Source organism: Saccopteryx bilineata, chromosome 3 (assembly GCF_036850765.1).
Source record: "Saccopteryx bilineata isolate mSacBil1 chromosome 3, mSacBil1_pri_phased_curated, whole genome shotgun sequence".
NCBI classification, from domain to species: Eukaryota; Metazoa; Chordata; class Mammalia; order Chiroptera; family Emballonuridae; genus Saccopteryx; species Saccopteryx bilineata.
The window spans coordinates 130,196,329-130,211,644 of NC_089492.1; the positions used below are offsets into that span (position 1 = coordinate 130,196,329).

Here is a 15,316-nt window from a genome sequence, read left to right on the forward strand (position 1 = left end):
CTTTGTGAGTCTCTGTCACTAAGCTCCCTGTATTTTTTTTTTCTCTTTTTATTTTTTTTTATTTATTTATTTTAATAAATTTTTATTAATGGGAATGGGATGACATTAATAAATCAGGGTACATATATTCAAAGAAAACATGTCTAGGTTATTTTGTCATTAAATTATGTTGCATACCCCTCGCCCAAAGTCAGATTGTCCTCCGTCACCCTCTATCTAGTTCTCTGTGCCCCTCCCCCTCCCCCTAACTCTCTCCCTCCCTCCCTCCCTCCCATGTCCTCCCTCCCCCCACCCCTGGTAACCACCACACTCTTGTCCATGTCCCTTAGTCTCGTTTTTATGTTCCACCAATGTATGGAATCATGTAGTTCTTGTTTTTTTCTGATTTACTTATTTCACTCCGTATAATGTTATCAAGATCCCACCATTTTGCTGTAAATGATCTGATGTCATCATTTCTTATGGCTGAGTAGTATTCCATAGTGTATATGTGCCACATCTTCTTTATCCAGTCTTCTATTGAAGGGCTTTTTGGTTGTTTCCATGTCTTGGCCACTGTGAACAGTGCTGCAATGAACATGTAAGCTCCCTGTATTTAGCCTCCGATCTCACCTCCCCTTTGCTCTGAACTCATCTCTCCTCTGCCTTGACAGAGATCGCTATTTCCAGATGACTCCTTTGGAATAGTTGATACTTTCCATGCCTCCAACCAGCATGGACAACTGTGGATGGCATATTTACAAGCTAATCTCCGGTGTGTTTTCTCTGTTATTTAGGGAATTTAGTGTCTAGCAGTATATAAAATAACTTTTTAGCAAACCAAAGCATTCTCTGCTAAAGGAATCAGAGGATTATCGAATACATTTGGGAAGACCAAAGGTAGTTGTAGTCTCAAAGCTCCAAAGGACTTTCTCCTCTGCATCATAAAGAGTTAAAGATTTCAAAATCTAAGTTTCACTATATGAGAATAAGTAATTATAAATAATGACAAGAATGGTTAGTTAATGTTTCATCAGGATGGGAGGATGGCTACTTTGTGAGAGTTAAATAAAACCTCCAGAAACTCAAATTTCTGAAGACACTCATATTTACAAGTAACAAGAAGGAGAAGACAGTAGAAAAATATTGCAATTTTTCTACTGGTTTATCAGCTGCTCTGGAATTCAATGGAATTGAGGTCAGAGTTTCAGGTATAGCCAGAGGCTAAGTTCTAAATTTAGTAGTGTGGCATTCTGTACTGTCTCCCTCAATAGATTTCCATCTATATCTGATGCTTAGAATTACCTTTAATGGTGGACAGAAACTTGCATTTTATTATGATAATTAGGTAAAATTGACAATAGCCTTCAGAGAGATGAGGTCTGGTGTTAAAACCAAGAAGCATGCAAATACTGATATGTTTTATTTTCCTTATAAAGCACAGATGAAAGGGGAAAAGGTATAGACAAAATAGGCTAAAGGTTCCAAAGGAAACTCAACAGATTTTGTAATTATGCATATAACCCAGATATCTTAATATTCATACTCAGAATGTTTGAGTTTCTTCTGTTGCCTAAGCTTTTATTATTCATCAACATAGGGCTTTGGCAGTTAAAAAATTGTGAAACTAAGAAAAGTTTGATATGCAAACAACTGACTGAACTGGCAATTTTACATCAAGCCTTGCTTTAATGCACCTCCACAATTTTTTCTCTCTATTAATTGCTTAGATTTATGTATCTACCATTACCAAAGGTTTATCCTGAAAACAATGACAAAGGATCTAGTGGCAACTTTATTTAAAATAACAAAAGTGTTTTTAAAATAATATTAAAATAAGTTACCATGCCATATTATATTAATTTTATGGATTCAGCATAATGATTAGACATTTATATACCTTACAAAGTGATCACTTGATAAGTCTATTACCCATCTGACACCACACATAATTATTACAATGCTATTGACTATATTCTCTATGCTGTAACTTTACATCTCCATGACTATTTTTGTAACTGGCAAGTTGTACTTATTCCTTTCAGGTTTTTTACACATACCCTCAAACCTCCTCTTACCTAGTAACAATCAGTTTGGTCTCTGTATCTATGATCTTATTTCTGCTTTGTTTACTTATTTTGTCTTTTATATTTAACATATAATTGAAATCCATAGCATAGGTCTTTTTTTATTTGACTTATTTTACTTAGCATAATACCCTCTAAGTTTATCCATGTTGCAAAAGACAAGATTTTAGTTTTTTAATACATAACTAAGAATATACCATTGTATGCATGTATCACTTTTCTATTCATTTATCTATGCAAAGGCACTTAAGTTGCTTCCATATCTTGTCAATAATGCTGCAGTGCACATAGGGATGCATATATCTCTTCAAATTAGTGTTCTGGAATTTTTTAGATGATTACCTAGAAGTGTAATTTCTGGGTCATATGGTAGTTCTGTTTTTAATTTTTTGAGCAACCTCCATACTGATCTCCATAGTGGCTATATCAATTTATAATTCCGCTAACAGTGTACAAGGGTTCACTTTTCTTTACATCCTCAACACTTATTTCTTGTTTGATAGTAGCCATTCTGACAGGTAAGAGGTGATATCTCACTGTGGTTTTGATTCACATTTTCCTGATGATCCGTAATGTTGAACATCTTTTCATATTTTTATTTTCCATCTGTATGTCTTCTTTGGAGAAATGTGTAGTTATGTCTAATAGACCTACTTCTTAACATCTAAATATTTTCAGATTTAGTTTTGGTTTAAACATACTTGAATGAGTGGCTTACTATACCATGATCATCTCATTTGATCCCCATCTATCACCCCTACAAAATAGAAAAATTCCATAAATTAATTATTTGATAGATGAAAACACACTTTCCCAGGGTTTACAGTTAATAAATTCCTGACCCAAGGCATTAGAATTAGATAAAATGATTCCAAATCAAGGATATTTCTAACTTTTCTTAAAAAGCTAGCATGTGAAGGGAATTCAGAGGTAATTTAACAATCTCATTATATTAATGAAGAAGTTTCTTGGCTGAAGACCTATACATTTGCTTAATGCTTTATATATCTATCATCAAAATCTTTCAATTAAGTTTTTGATCATTTTATTCAGGCTAACACATACTTTCTATTAAATTTTTGATCATTTTGTTCAGGCTAATACATACTTTTCAGTATATATAAAACTTCTTAATTCATATTTAAATAATTTACAAGCTTCATACTGATAAATATTACAGTCAAATTTATATAAAATTTGTTACATATATTCATTTCAGTAGAATGATACTGATATTTATTTTTTCTGTGAAAATGCTAAATTATTAAATTGTACTTCACATATGTGAAGGTTATGGTATGTGGATTATACTCAATAAAGATGCTGCCAAAAAAATAATAAACTAATCTCTAAATACTGCAGTGAAGTAATAAGTAAATAAATAGGAAAATTATCTTATTTTGTCAGGTTTACTTACATGCCAAAAAAATATATGAGGAAATGAGAAGTAATTGAGGAGTGCTTTAGATTTGGTAAACTGCAAGAAGGGTACAATTCAAGAGAAAATGGTTAGTATTAAAGCATGAATTATGAATTTTTATTTTGTAGACCAAATGTTTAGAAAAGAAGACAGTGGGTAGTACATACTTTGCTTATTCTTGCTTGAAAGCAAGCAACTATGAGGGTTGTTTTAAATATTGTTTCTGTTTTTAGATATAATGGCAAGACAGGCATATGATATAATTGAGTAGCAATGAACATGAGAACAAATGAAAAGAGTGAAAATATTCCAGAGTGGAAGAACATGAATAAATGAGGAGAGGAAGAGAAAATGATAAAGGGTAAGATTTAATAAAAGCAAAGCAAAGAGGGAAAGAAAATTAGAGAAATATGAGAGGCAAAAAATTAACAGAAGAAATATAACCAATAAAACAGAAAAATAAATTAGCAAAATACAGGCTTATGGTGAATGAAAGGGAGAAGAGAAAAGAGGAAAAATAAGGAAGGAAGCATGAGGAAATGTTTCAAAGAAATGGAGAAATATACTCCTTGGGTCTCTAAACATCTGGCTCCAGGAGCTGATCTGACCAAAAGCACGCACAGTATTGCCTGTAAATGTTTGTGTCTCCATTCTAAGAATGAGGAGAGTCTATCTCCCTCACCTTCTCTATTCCTTTCCTGTATCATTACTGCCAGAGTCAAATGAATCTCTGAATTAGCTTAAATGTCAAGGAAGGTTAGAGGTGTAGTGGCGAGGATTTAGATTTCTCTTTCAGCCCCTTCTGACACTTTTCCCACTAATTTCAAAAAAATAGAATATTTCATTCTGAAGAGGGCCATAATTTGTAGATTTTTTTTCAGAAACATTTATTTTACCTACAGAAATGCTCTCTATGCCAACCACCACTTCAGAATCACAGGTACAGATGGTAGATAGATGAAAATGGGATCGGGCATGTCAGGGAAGATGGAATCCCATTGGTTAGATAAGAGTGAAAAAACAGTGGTAAAAGATAGCGAGTGGCAGAGTGTACGAGTCTATAACCTTCAATCTCAAAGGCCTTCAAAAATTCTCTGATGCCTTAGAACACCAACACATCATGAAATAACCCACTCTGAGTAGGTTTATGGAACTCAAAAAACCTAAAAGTAGAAGAGGGCTCTTGACTTACATTTCTGCATATATTTTCATAGGAAGATAATGCAATGAATGTTGAGACAAATGGCTGCCAGAGTGGTGAAAAGTGAGCAGAAAAGCTAATTGGAAAGCCTACAACATGTTTTTTTTCTATAAAATTTTTGTGTAGGGCTCACTTTGCCTCTCTCTGTCTCTCTCTCATATGTATGTGTGTATGGTGTTTACATTCTTATCACAGATATGTTGAGGTATGACTTTCAAAAATTTCTTCTGTGGTTGCTAGTAGTAGCACATGGAAATGTATATTGACCACTCTATTCATCACTAGGTATATTTAAAGTAGATATTTTTAATGTCTCCTAAAAGATGTACCCTTAACAATGTACTGTAGAGACTTACTGTTTTTTTTCCTTTTCTATTCTATTATTTATTTTCTTTCTTTCTCTCAACCTTATTTTTTCTGTATGTCTTTCCTAAGAACTGACTTGCTAACATTCTTTGTCAAAGATTTTCCTCTTCTTGCACCCTTGATACACAGAACTTACTGAAACAAGTGCGCTATTTAGTTAAATAGTATGGGGAACTCTGGTGTATATTACATTATATTTTTCTGTAGATTATCAATTTTCAAACTTTAAAAACATTGCATAGCCATAACAAAACATATTTTGAACATGTACCTTAAATATTGATATATGCACATTTATTTGTAAAGCATATATATACCATTACACTAATATATAAGTATTAAAAACAAAAGAATATAATTTAAATGCAGTGATATGCACATATGTAATTAATTATATACATGCAATAAATATTTATAAAATACTATTTTATTTTCACATGTCAATAAATCATCATGTGCCCCTTCTGGAATTAGCTCACATCAATAAACAGACTCAGCCTTAATTGGGGATTTTCCCCACAATAACTAGTGTTCTATTTTTTGGACAAGGTTCAACTTCTAATTCTAAGCTCTGTAAAAGAGTGACCTTAGACTAGAAATATTATTTTTAGTTGTACAAGTACACACAAAAAAGCATCCATTAATAAAACTGTGTAAATAATTTCTTTATGTGTTTAAACTAAGCAGTACACACCTGAATTATTTTTCTACTTTTCAATCAGAATGAAAAAATAACCTCATCCTAAACTTAAGTAATATTATACAATTATCTTAGTTTTCTTGCCTTTGAAAGGAATGAATTAGACCAGGGTCCCCAAACTACGGCCCCGCGGGCCACATGCGGCCCCCTGAGGCCATTTATCCGGCCCCCGCCGCACTTCCGGAAGGGGCACCTCTTTCATTGGTGGTCAGTGAGAGAAGCATAGTTCCCATTGAAATACTGGTCAGTTGGTTGATTTAAATTTACTTGTTCTTTATTTTAAATATTGTATTTGTTCCCGTTTTGTTTTTTTACTTTAAAATAAGATCTGTGCAGTGTGCATAGGAATTTGTTCATAGTTTTTTTAATAGTCTGGCCCTCCAATGGTCTGAGGGACAGTGAACTGGCCCCCTGTGTAAAAAGTTTGGAGACCCCTGGATTAGATCATAGGATCTTTAACTTTCACCTCTATGTTATGATTTTATGAGTTGAAATAATTAAAAATTTTTATACTGGCAAATTTTGTATTATAGCATATTGTTTGTTTAAAAGCTCTCCCTTGGGTGTCATACTAGAATCAGAGAAATAAGGGACCTAAGAGTACAGAATAACTGAGATTCAGATAGTGTCCATTAAGTTGCAATGAACAAGCTATGAAGGGACTACACAGTGGTACTGAACCAGGGATACAGCTAGGTTACTACCTTGAAATTGGGTGAAAAGTAGCGTTATTATTGGGATCCTGATCAGTTTGGAGTCAGGGTAATACAGTGACACTAAACCAGAGGAAGGGCAATAAGAGAATTAATAAAAACTCAGGGTTAAGGCCTGACCTGTGGTGGCGCAGTGGATAAGGCATCAACCTGGAAACGCTGAGGTTGCCAGTTCAAAACCCTGGGCTTGCCTGGTCAAGGCCCATATGGGAGTTGATGCTTCCTGCTCCTCCCCTCTTCTCTCTCTCTCTCTCTTCTCTATAATGAATAAATAAAATCTAAAACAAAAACAAAAACAAAAAAACCCTCAGAGTTAGCTGGCAGAAACTGGGAATCCAAAGGAACTGAAAAAAAAAAAAAAAACTTCATAAAAATTTTGGGTTAGTGAATGAGGAGAAAAGGGGTGTAATTCCAGGAAACTAACTAAGCCTCAAGCACAGTACAACCACAAAGTTCAAAGATCTTGATAACTGGGGTTATGTTGTATCATAATCAAAAGTTCTCATATGATTAAAAAAAGATAGGAATCTCAAGGTTTAGAATGCCAGACCCTTAAAGTGCAAAGCAGTTCTAAAGAAGCATATAGTTGAATGGGAATAAAAGTCTGGCTTTGATGACAGCATTTTTTTTTTTTTTGAGAGGAGAGGAGGCAGAGAGACAGACTCCTCCGGCATGCTCCCTAACCCACTGGGATCTACCCATAAAGTCCCTTAATGGGCGATGCTCTGCCCATCTGAGGACTTGCTCCATTGCTTGGCAACTGAGCTATTTTTAGTGCCTAAGGTGGAGGCCATGGAGCCATCCTCAGTAACTGAGCCAGCTCTCTGAAACCAATCGAGCCATGGCTGCAGGAAGGGAAGAGAGAGGGAGAGAGAGAAAGGGAAGGCGGAAGGGTGGAGAAGCAGATGGTTGCTTCTCCTGTGTGGGTTAGGGTATCCAACCTGGGACATTTATATGCCAGGCAGACACTCTACCAATAAGCCAACCTGCCAGGGCCATGATGAGTGCGTTTTTGTTTGCTTGTTTGTTTGCTTTAAATCTGTAAGAAGGAATGGCTCAGAGTTTAACGCAGGTTATTGGAAAGGGTTGAAACATGTTGTTTTTAGTTGAAGTGATAGCTATGTAAAATATTTTACTGGAGAAAAACTAGGATCTAGATGAAAGAAATAGTATTAACAATTAATTCTGCTTCTTAAAACTTTTTTTAATTTATTGATTTTTTAGAGAGAGAGGGAGACAAGAACATAGATCTGTTCCTGTATGTGCCTGACTGGGGATTGAACCAGCAACTTCTGCACTCTGGGACAATGCTCTAACCAACCAAAGTATCCAGCCAGGGCTAAACTCTGCCTGTTGATGTACTGTGGGCAGAGGAGATGGTGACTGAGAACAGCACTGTGGTAACAGAATTCATCCTCCTTGGACTGACCCAGTCTCGAAATATACAGCTCCTGGTCTTTGTGCTCATCTTAATTTTCTACCTCATCATCCTCCCTGGGAATTTCCTCATTATTCTCACCATCAGATCAGACCCAGGTCTCACAGCCCCCCTCTACTTCTTTCTGGGTAACTTAGCCTTCCTGGATGCATCCTACTCCTTTATTGTGGCACCCAGAATGCTGGTGGACTTCCTCTCTGAGAAGAAGGTAATCTCCTACAGGGGCTGCATCACTCAGCTCTTTTTCTTGCACTTCCTTGGAGGAGGGGAGGGGTTACTCCTTGTTGTGATGGCTTTTGATCGCTACACCGCCATCTGCCGTCCTTTACACTATTCAACTGTCATGAACCCTAGAGCTTGCTATGCCTTGTTATTGGCTCTGTGGCTAGGTGGCTTTGTGCATTCCATTATCCAAGTGGCCTTCATCCTCCACTTGCCCTTCTGTGGCCCTAACCAACTGTATAACTTCTTCTGTGATGTGCCACAGGTCATCAAGCTGGCCTGCATGGACACCTTTGTGGTAGAGCTCCTGATGATCTTCAACAGTGGTCTGATGACTCTCTTGTGCTTCCTGGGGCTTCTGGCTTCCTATGCGGTCATCCTTTGTCGTGTATGTGGGTCGTCCTCTGAGGGGAAGAACAAGGCCCTGTCCACATGCACCACCCATATTATTGTTGTATTTCTCATGTTTGGGCCTGGCATCTTTATCTACACTCGCCCCTTCAGGACCTTACCAGTGGACAAGGTAGTTTCTCTTTTCCACACAGTAATCTTTCCTTTATTGAATCCTGTGATTTATACCCTTCGCAACCAGGAAGTGAAAGCTTCCATGAGGAAGTTGTTTAATCAGCATCTATCCTGAAAAAAGAGGAGAGGAGAAGTAAAGAAAATCAATACTGGAGAATTTTATCTGAAATTAATTTATGCATTCCCAAAACATGTCATAAATTGAGCATCTCCCATTTGTCAGGACTCTTCTAGGCACTGGGAGAGAGTTATTAATGATACAGGTAAAGTCACTGCTCTTCTGAAGTTACATTTAGTGAAAATAGACAGCCATTAAGATAGAAAATAAACAGCATGGTTTCAGAAAGATATATTTTTCTGAAAAAATTTTTTTTAGAAAGAAAAATGATAGATAAAGAAGGTGGGGGAGTAGGGGGTAGGTAATCAGTTTACTTTCAGTTTTCAAGACAGGCCTTCTTGAGGAGGTAATATTTTGGCTGATATGTAGTTAAACTCAAAGAGCCAACCATGCAAACATCTGCGAGCAGAGCACTCTAAGCAGAGGAAACAGGGAGTGCAACAATCTGAAGACAGTAATGAACTAGGTGTATTTGAGAAACACAACAAAGTTCAAATTGACTGGGATAAGATAAGTGAATGTGAAAAGGATTAGAGTTAAAGTTGGAGATACTGGTAGAGTATAACAAATACATGGGTTTATTAAGTGAATATAAAGTTTAATTTTTTTATAATAATAATAAGTAAGTCTAAGGTTTGAAGCAACAGAGTGATTTCTTTACTACAGTTTTATAATGACAGGGCTGTAAATCTAAGATTCTGTGAAAATATCAGAGATTTGAAAAATACAGGGTAGGGTAAAAATAGATTTACAGTTGTGTGTATGGAAAACAATACAATATAATTAATAAATAATAATACAAGAATAAATTGTGTTTTGCATGCTCACAACTATAAACCTACTAAGAGGGAAATATTATCTTTACATGTATATTTTGGAAGAAATTAAACTGCCATTATTTTCTATAATTAGACAAAGGAAGACAAAAGAAAGTTGGTTATTTTCATGTGAAAAGTCATAGAAACATTTCTCTTTCTTTTCTCCAGAATTTCATGATTATTCCTAGCTGATTTTTATGATTCGTAGCTGTTGGTTGATCTCATCCCTGATTGATTTCACTGAGTATAATGATGATAGTTCTTTGATGGACCAGTCAGGTACCTGTTGCATGCCAGTTATATTAAACACAATATGATTTAATATAGACAATTATATGCTTAAAAAGTAGTTGGAAAGCCCAGAAGAGCATACTATAGGGTAGGCATGCAGAGATGACACCCAGAACAATACAAGAGACCTAGGTGGTCCAGAAAGTTGTTTTGGCTACAACCTTTGCCATTTGTGGTCAGAAAAATATCACCATATTAGCCACAGAACTAGGATCAAGATGATGATCCAGAGCCACTGTGTGACTACCAGGTCTCCCCTAGCCAAACAGAAGCCTCTTCTGCTACTGCCTGTCTGTCTAATTAACTTACCCAAATTCAAGCCACTTAGGAATACAGTCAATGGACAGTATCCAAAGCAAATCTCTTACCAAAAATGCAAGGAATTAATTTTTATATTTTATTTTAAGAAACAATCAAAATTAAAGTATTTATGAATATAAATCATGTACATGGTAAAAATATTCAAAGTATAGAAAATGTTCTCATTTCTCAAATATCTCCTTTCCCATCCTCACTCCCAACTTATCATCTTGCTTTCTATTTCACTGAGAAAAGGAGTAAAAGAAAATTCCTCAAGCCCCTACCACTACCCGGCACTATACCTGCATCTGGGACCATGTTCCCTTTTATCTCTTCTGAGAATGGGTGACCTGCTACTGCTCCAGTAAAAGTCAGCTCCCCGGTCTAAGCATCAGAATCCATCCCCTCTTTACTACTATGGAAAATGACTCAAGTAGTTCTCCTTTATCTTTTCTGCATCATTAATTTTTTCTCCCTATTGAATTTTTTCCTTAGCATATAACCACATTTCTTCCTTCTTAAATAAAACCATTTGTCACCTTTCTGTCTCCACATATTACCTCATTTTTCTCCTTCCCTTTACAGCAAAGCTCCTTAAAAGTTGTTTATACTTTAAAAAATTAATAAACTTTTTAAAATAAATTTTTATTAATTTTAATGGGATGACATCAATAAATCAGGGTACATATGTTCAAAGAAAACATCTCCAGGTTATCTTGTCATTCAGTTATGTTGCATACCCATCACCCAAAGTCAGATTGTCCTCTGTCACCTTCTATCTGGTTTTCTTTGTGCCCCTCCCCCTCCCCCTTCCCCTCTCCCTCCTTCTCCCCCCCCATAACCACCACACTCATGTCCATGTCACTTTGTCTAGTTTTAAGTCTGGCCTGCAGTGGCACAGTGGATAAAGTGTCGACCTGGAATGCTGAGGTTGCCAATTTAAAACCCCAGGCTTGCTCAGTCAAGGCATATAACAGCTCATGCTTCCTGCTTCTCCTCTTTCTTCTCTCTAAAATCAATAAATAAATTTAAAACAAAAGAAAGTTGAGTAGGCGGACGTACCAGCATCTACGTCCCAGAACCAATGTGGATTACAAACTAATTTTATGAACTATCAGCTGGAAAAACCAACTTTGGACTAAACTAAAAGGATTCTTCAACCCAGGAATGCTGAAGAAGCCACACAGAGACTGGTAGGAAAAGTGGAAACGCGGAGAGGGCTGCCCAGCTTCTCGGAGCAAACGGCAGCAGGGAGAGACTCGCGTGGTGGGAAGTAAGTTTAGCAGAGGGGAAAGGGTCCTGAGCCCCAGGAACAAAGCCCCAGCCTGCAGCCCCAGAGCCCAGAAGAAGCGTAAGGACAGTATGTAGCTGGAAACAAGTCAGGATACTGTTTGTGAGAGAGTCTGATTTCTCAGACCCAGGATCCTTCTTAAAGGGACCACGCAGAACATCTCTCTCACAAACACTCACCCTGGGCTCCTGGGGACAGAGGGAGAGGGGAGAGAATCACAGTAACAAGAAGAGAGTGCAATCTAGGAGGCATAGGGAGAAACATTTTGGGAGATAGCCACCCTAACCCCTGGGACGAGTCACTCCCCAAATCTGAAGTGAATATTTCCCCCGGAAACAGCAATACCAGCAAAGGGAAGCAGGAGAGCAGCCAAACAAGCTCCCCCGCAGCATTCAGAGCAGAGTCGCATAGAAGGAGGGAGCTTTCGGGTCTACAGTAGTGAGTCTTAGGGTCCGAGCTGCAACGCCCCCACCCACGCGGCTGAGGGCGCACCAGAGAGCAGGTGGCAGCGGGAGACAAAAGTGCGGTTCTGCTGGCAGGGGCGGAAGCTGGCTGGCCACCAGTGGGCTCAGGTGTGAGCTCAATCTTGCCTGGCTAGGGAGAAGGGGGCGTGCAAAAGCGGCCAAGCTCAGCTGCCGGCAGCCTGTAATCCAGCCTCCGGGAGAAGGGCGGGAAACCCAGAAAGGGTAGAAACCAGCCCCGGAGCAAGGGCAGAGGAGCACATCCCTGCCCCACCCGTGCAACCCAGGCTTGCGGTCTGACTTGGTAGCCGGCTCCTCCCACGAGGGTGGAGCCAAAAGCCCAGAAGAGGCGGAGTTCCGCTACAAAGCTGAGCTTGGGCACGCAGCCCTGCCTGGCGGTAGAGCCAAGGCTAGCAGCTGTTCCTTGAGTGGGATCATCCTGCAAAGGCAGGGCGAAAGCTCGGAAACAGGCGGAGACCCACAGCTGAGCAAAGGTGCTTGCCAGTGCCCTCAGGACCGAGCATAACGTCACACATGGGGGCGGGGCAAAGGCCAAGGCCACCAACCCTTGTGCACCCGAGCACGTGATCACAGCCACTCTCGTGAAGAGAAAATGCGGAGGCAGAGAAATACAACACAAATAAACCAAGAGAAATCCCCAGAAAAGGACCTAAGTGAATCAGATATAACCAAATTACCAGATGCAGAGTTTAAAATAACGATTGTTAGGATGCTCAAAGATATTAGAACCACCATAGATGGCCATTACAAAAACCTAAATAAAGAGATAACAAATATAAAAAAGGACATTGAAATAATAAAAAAGAATCAGACAGTAATGGCAAATTCAATATCTGAAATAAAGAATACAATGGAAGGAATTAAAAGCAGGATGGATGAAGCAGAGAATCGAATTAGTGAGTTAGAGGACACAATAAATAAAGGCACGGAAGCAGAGCAGAAAAAAGAAAAGAGACTCAAAAAGTCTGAGGAAACTCTAAGAGAGCTCTGTGACAACATGAAGAGAAATAACATCCGCATCATAGGGGTTCCTGAAGAAGAAGAGAAAGAACAGGGGATAGAGACTTTGTTCAAACATATTATAGCGGAAAACTTCCCCCAATTAAGGCAGGAAAACATTTCACATGTTCAGGAAGCACAGAGGACTCCATTAAGGAGAAACCCAAAGAAACCAACACCAAGACACATCATAATTAAATTACCAAAGCTAAATGATAAAGAGAAAATATTAAAAGCTGCTAGAGAAAAAAAGACTATCACCTACAAAGGAGCCCCCATAAGGATGACTTCTGACTTCTCAACAGAAACACTTGAGGCCAGAAGGGAATGGCAAGAAATATTCAAAGTAATGCAGAACAAGAACCTACAACTAAGACTACTTTATCCAGCAAGGCTATCATTTAAAATTGAAGGAGAAATAAAAAGCTTTACAGACAAAAAAAAAAAAAAAAAACTCAAGGAATTCACTGCAACCAAACCAAGGCTGCAAGAAATGCTAAGGAACCTGTTGTAAACAGATCAAAGAAAAAAAAAGAATATAGCAAAAGAGAAAAACAGTTTTAAAGAAAAAAATGGCAATAAACAATTACATATCAGTAATAACCTTAAATGTTAACGGATTAAATGATCCGATCAAGAGACATAGGGTAGCTGCGTGGATAAGAAAACAGGACCCATACATATGCTGTCTACAAGAGACACACCTTAAATCAAAAGATGCACACAGACTGAAGATAAAAGGATGGAAAGAAATGAAATGAAAAAAAATGGAAATGGAAATGAAAAAAAAGCTGGGGTAGCAATACTTATATCAGACAAAATGGACTTTAGAACAAAGACCATAGTTAAAGATAAAGAAGGTCACTACATAATGATAAAGGGAGCAATCCAAAAGGAAGATATAACCATTATAAATATCTATGCACCTAATATAGGAGCACCTAAATATATAAAGCAGACTTTGATAGACTTAAAGGGCGAGATCAACAGCAATAGTATAATAGTAGGAGATTTCAATACCCCATTAACATCATTAGATAGATCCTCAAGAAAGAAAATTAACAAAGAAACAGCAGACTTAAAGGACACATTAGATGAACTCGATTTAATAGATATCTTCAGAACCTTTCACCCTAAAACAGCAGAATATACATTCTTTTCAAGCGCTCATGGTACATTCTCTAGAATAGACCACATGTTAGGGCACAAAAGCGGGCTCAACAAATTTAAGAAGATTGAAATCATATCGAACACTTTCTCTGATCACAATGGCATTAAACTAGAAATCAACCACAATAGAAAAATTGAAAAACATTCAAACACTTGGACACTAAATAGCACGTAATTAAACAATGAATGGGTTAACATTGAGATCAAAGAAGAAATTAAAAAATTCCTAGAAACAAATGATAATGAGCATACATCAACTCAAAATTTATGGGACACAGCAAAAGCAGTCCTGAAAGGGAAGTTTATAGCATTACAGGCATACCTCAAGAAGCTAGAAAAAGCTCAAATAAACAACTTAACCCTGCATCTAAAAGAACTAGAAAAAGAACAGCAAGTAAAGCCCAGAGCTAGTAGAAGGAAGGAAATAATAAAGATCAGAGCAGAAATAAATGACATAGAGGCTAAAGAAACAATACAGAGGATCAATGAAACCAGGAGCTGGTTCTTTGAAAAGGTAAACAAGATTGATGAACCTTTAACAAGACTCACCAAGAAAAAAAGAGAGAGGACTCAAATAAATAAAATTAGAAACGAGAGTGGAGAAATAACAACTGACACAACAGAAATACAAAATATTGTAAGAAAATACTATGAAGAACTGTATGCCAAAAAGTAGACAACCTAGATGAAATGGACAAATTCCTTGAATCATATAATCTTCCAAAAATCAATCTGGAAGAATCAGAAAACCTAAACAGACCAATTACAACAAATGAGATTGAAACAGCTATCAAAAAACTCCCAAAAAAGAAAAGTCCTGGGCCTGATGGCTTCACAAGTGAATTCTACCAAATATTCAAAGAAGAACTAACTCCTATCCTTCTCAAGCTATTTCAAAAAATTCAAGAGGAAGGAAAACTTCCAAACTCCTTTTATGAGGCAAGCATAATTCTGATTCCAAAACCAGGCAAAGACAACACAAAAAAAGAAAATTATAGGCCAATATCCCTGATGAACTTAGATGCAAAAATCCTCAATAAAATATTAGCAAACCGGATCCAGCAATATATGGAAAAAATCATATACCATGATCAAGTAGGATTTATTCTTGGGAGGCAAGGCTGGTACAATATTCGCAAATCAATCAATGTGATTCATCACATAAACAAAAGAAAGGAGAAAAACCACATGATAAT

The 15,316-nt window shown here is 37.4% G+C and overlaps 1 protein-coding gene across 1 annotated transcript; it reads left to right on the forward strand.

The window, feature by feature from the left end:
• The first annotated feature begins 1,087 nt into the window (after positions 1-1,087).
• On the forward strand, positions 1,088-8,956 carry LOC136328762 (olfactory receptor 4N2). Its single transcript, XM_066264780.1, has 2 exons — positions 1,088-1,177; positions 7,691-8,956. The coding sequence occupies exon 2, from the start codon at positions 7,843-7,845 to the stop codon at positions 8,764-8,766; it is 924 nt and encodes a 307-aa protein (XP_066120877.1). The 5' UTR covers positions 1,088-1,177; positions 7,691-7,842; the 3' UTR covers positions 8,767-8,956.
• The last annotated feature ends 6,360 nt before the right edge of the window (positions 8,957-15,316 follow it).

What these genes read in the sequence shown, in the direction of transcription:
- LOC136328762 (XM_066264780.1), top strand. Translation starts at nt 7,843, where the DNA reads ATGGTGACTGAGAACAGCACTGTGGTAACAGAATTCATCCTCCTTGGA.